This window comes from Orbicella faveolata, unplaced genomic scaffold (assembly GCF_042242905.1).
Source record: "Orbicella faveolata isolate gen_17 unplaced genomic scaffold, um_ofav_v1 contig_50, whole genome shotgun sequence".
Taxonomy (NCBI): Eukaryota; Metazoa; Cnidaria; class Anthozoa; order Scleractinia; family Merulinidae; genus Orbicella; species Orbicella faveolata.
In genome coordinates, this window is record NW_028301581.1 from 1,435,485 (window position 1) to 1,439,411 (window position 3,927).

At 34.7% G+C, this 3,927-nt stretch overlaps 1 protein-coding gene across 1 annotated transcript; it reads right to left on the bottom strand.

Annotated features, from left to right (window-relative positions):
- Positions 1 to 993: 993 nt before the first annotated feature.
- LOC149095538 (uncharacterized) lies at positions 994 to 3,562 on the bottom strand. Its single transcript, XM_089281926.1, has 2 exons — positions 3,341 to 3,562; positions 994 to 1,422 (listed from the first exon to the last, which is right to left on the bottom strand). Exons 1-2 carry the CDS (start codon positions 3,407 to 3,409, stop codon positions 1,135 to 1,137), a joined length of 357 nt encoding a protein of 118 aa, XP_089138052.1. The 5' UTR covers positions 3,410 to 3,562; the 3' UTR covers positions 994 to 1,134.
- Between the last annotated feature and the right edge of the window lie 365 nt (positions 3,563 to 3,927).

The following is a 3,927-nucleotide window of genomic DNA, read 5'->3' on the forward strand; positions in this document are numbered from 1 at the left end:
AACGAATGTTTGAAAACAAAACAGAAAAAGTGAGTTCTGTACATTGACTTTATTCCCAAGTTAGTATATAGACCACATTTCAAAAAAGCCAAAAAATTATTTCATGGTGTCTGTTATTGTTATCTCAAAAAAGGCTTTAAACATGACAAGGAAGTAAAAACAATGATAATACAAAAACATCAAAGAAAATATATTTTTGACAGATAATGTTATCTAGTAACTTTAACAACAGTTCAAACTTATTACTCAGGGGGCTAATGCAACCACCACCATGACAGAAACACGAATGCTACCAAACAAAAGATTGAATAAGCTGTATAAGGGCTCTGCATCTGAGTTATCAATCATGGTACATTTCTTAAATCAATTTACATTGTACAAAACAACAACTTGGAATAATAAAATTCTGCATACTGTTTGAGGAAAATGGAATCACTATCAATGGTGAATTTGTAAATTTTCAAGTTGGAATTCAACATGATCATATTTAGTTAGCTCTGACAGCTATAGACAAAGTGAATGCACGCATGCAGATTGTCATGAGATTATCATTATAGTTGTCCACCACATCACTGTCTTGGCTGCATAACTAATAACAGTCAAATGGAACCAGGGGAACAGTAAATGCTAGTCACAGTGGCAGTCACTCATTGACCTGTGACATCATATATCCTCAGTTCCTAGCCCTGGACACCTTTGGTGTGTTGTTTACTATCACCATCAAAAAATACTGTTAAAAGAATGTCACAAGTCTTCTCTATACGCATATACCTTCATCATTGTTGATTAGTATCTCGGTTGAAAAAAGGCGCCTTTGAACATACAAGCATCCTGACAACTGTCCTCTTCCTGGCAAAGTCAGTCATCCCACACATCCTCTTCCCAGTGAAAACAAGTGCTTCATCTACAAGTACTTTAAGTCCTAAGACATCGCCACACTTCCATTTGGTTAAAGATGTTTTTGGGATAAAGAAATGCTTTGTCTGAAAAAAAAAAATACAATTACATAGCCAAAATGAGATTGGTTAAACAGTATTAGGCTATAATGAGCAATGTGTCCTACATGTATGTGTGATTAATTCCTGCAGCCTGACTTACATGTAACTCAGGATTGTGTCATTTGTGCATTATTTTTCACTCAAGCAAATTATAAGTTATTGCATTTGACATGTTATCCAAAAGTATATAATAAACCAAAACCAAATTAAGCAAGACCTTTTCAGGAACAACGGAACAGCTTTGAACAATCCTGTTGACCACTGCCGTCATCTCTGCCACTTCCTCCTCATTATAATCAACAGCACTGTGTGCCCTCCCTTCATCTTGATCCAGAAGCTGGTTGTGCCTGGGCACTACTTTCTCAGAGAAGAGGCTCTCTACTATATTAAGATAGGCTTCTTTCAATTGGAGTTTCCCTAGTATCTACAAGGAAACAAATTTCAAAATTAAGCTTCCTTGTGGTATTTTATTGATGTCAGTCTAAGGTAAAGCTATTACAAATAATTTGCCAAAAGTACATGTTGTAAGATTTTTTAATTTTCTTACTGTTAATGAATAACCCTCTATGACTCAATTCTTAAATACCATGACCACATCCATAACATATAACTGTTTCCCAGCTAACAGTCTAGGGAGTTTTGAAACCCAGGTTTCATAAATTTCATTCTATATTACTACCATTGATCTCATTCTTAATCTCCATAGCAATGTATGTCTGCTCAACAAAACTGTCTGTACAAAGATCAAGTCACAATCAAAAATATATAGTCTTGTGTTTGTAGCCCATCTTCATCTGTTGTCAGTGGTTATAGAGAGACTCAATTTTACAAGTACATTTAATTGTTCACAATGACTGCCTACTTTCTTGCACGATCACTGGCTTACATGTATTTTTATCGTCAGTAGGAGTACAGACTCACAGCTGACATCATCGTGAACAGTTTCAGCGACATTTAGCATATGATTTTGCTTTCTCAATATAGCCAAAAATTGCATCTAAACAGGATTAACAGATAGCTAGCCTGAAGATCAGCTTGTGAATATAATGAATTCAACTATGAAGTGAAAAAGATTGGGTAAATTATTGTAGTTTGGCATGAAAATTTACCGCAATACAGTAGCACCCTTTTTTTGCTGTGTTCGAGTATTTGATGAAAATAAACTAAACTTGGGAATAATTCAGTATGTTTTCAGGAATTTCCCAGTGGAATAAAGGCCGTGATTCTATGGATCATTTTGGCTTAATTCAATTTAGCTTTTCACCGGTGTTTTCCTCTAGTGAAGCCTCCATTTGACAATTTTGGATTTTGTTAACAGTGAAACCTGTATTAGGCAGACCCCATATTAAGCAGACACCCTCTTTTAAGTGGACACCAGCTTTAATAAGTCCCAAAATTTTTTTCCCACATTTACAGTAATTAAAAATCAACCGGCATTCAGCAGACACCTCTTAATTAAACAGATGCAGACACCAATATTAAGACATTTTGTTGCACAAAACCTGCAGTAAGCGGACACTTAAAGGGCTCATTTTACTTCTAAAGGTTCAGCTGAGACTCCTGTACATTGTTCAGCAATATCATTTTTAAGCTGAGTGATTATTCCAGATTGATGCAGTGATCAACTGGACATTGTGCTATGAGCAGTCTTAGCTATTCTTTGATGTTACATGCTAAGTTGTGTTACAAAACGGTTAATAATTGACTATTATTGCACAACATACTAGAACCTGTTTTGAGCAGACAGCCTGTGTTAAGCAGACACTAGTAAGCGTGTCTGCCTAGCAATCACTAGAAGGGTGTCCGCCTAATACAGGTTTCACTGTAATGAAAATAAAAAACACAGCAAGCAGATTCTTATGCATCTGTGTTCTTATTGATGATAAATTTGGTCATAAATATTACATTGTCAAAGTTGTATGGATGAAGGCAAGTGGATCTGCAGACTACTTTGACAATGAACTTTATGATGCAATTTACCATTAATAAGAGGACAGATACTTAAAAAACCAGTGTCAATTTGTTAAATTTCACAACTTTTATAAGACCCACATTCATAAATATCACATATTTTTAAAAGTATGGTATGGATTCACATACTTTGCCCTGGCATGGAAACCAGAATTCAAATAACTTCCACTTCTATAATATTACTGACATTTTGATAACACAGACAATAAACTCTACTCCTTAGGTTCAACTAAATTGAAAATTGAAGTACAGATCAAACTCTGAAAAAAAAAAGGAAATTTCTCTTACTGATTCTCTAAAGTATTTTCAGAGAACCGAAAACAAAATCAAGATTGTCAGAATTTTGTTGCATTACCTGCCTATATACTTACCTTTCCAGTTGCAAACAAAACAAGAGCATAATTCATTTGGCTCCTCATATCCAGTCTTGTTTCTCCCATGATGTTACATACATCTCTTTAAAAAAAGGTCATCTTCTCTCATTGTTGCAAAGGAGGATCCCAGCTCTATCAGTGTCCCTACACTGAGAAATGTCCTTTCAAGGACTGGCTGTAATTCAGCTTTTAAACTAAGGCAGTGTTCCAACCTTTGTTTCCCACAAACTTTACTGATAGGAATAACTGCTATTCTTGAAAAAACCCTGGAATGCACATTTCAAAACGAAACAATCAATTACAAGTACAAAATACTTGATGCACTACACCTGAAACTGAGAATGCAATTCTCTTGGAATGATGGTTACCTATATGCAAAATCATGTAATTGATAAACTGGTAAATAATTATCCATGTTGCAGTTATGCAACTTTAACATACTAATAACAAAACTTGTAATTATATATACAAATTTATACCAAAAAATATCTTACCGTATTCATCTATACAGGTGATACTCTGAATCTCCACAGACAAGCAGTGGTGATTAAATTTTTTCAAAATGAAATGATTTAGAAAAAGAG

What these genes read in the sequence shown, in the direction of transcription:
- LOC149095538 (XM_089281926.1), bottom strand. Translation starts at nt 3,409, where the DNA reads ATGGGAGAAACAAGACTGGATATGAGGAGCCAAATGAATTATGCTCTT. An exon ending in TTTTGTTTGCAACTGGAAAG is followed by an intron (nt 1,423 to 3,340) that starts GTAAGTATATAG and finishes GTTTCCTTGTAG; the next exon opens with ATACTAGGGAAACTCCAATT.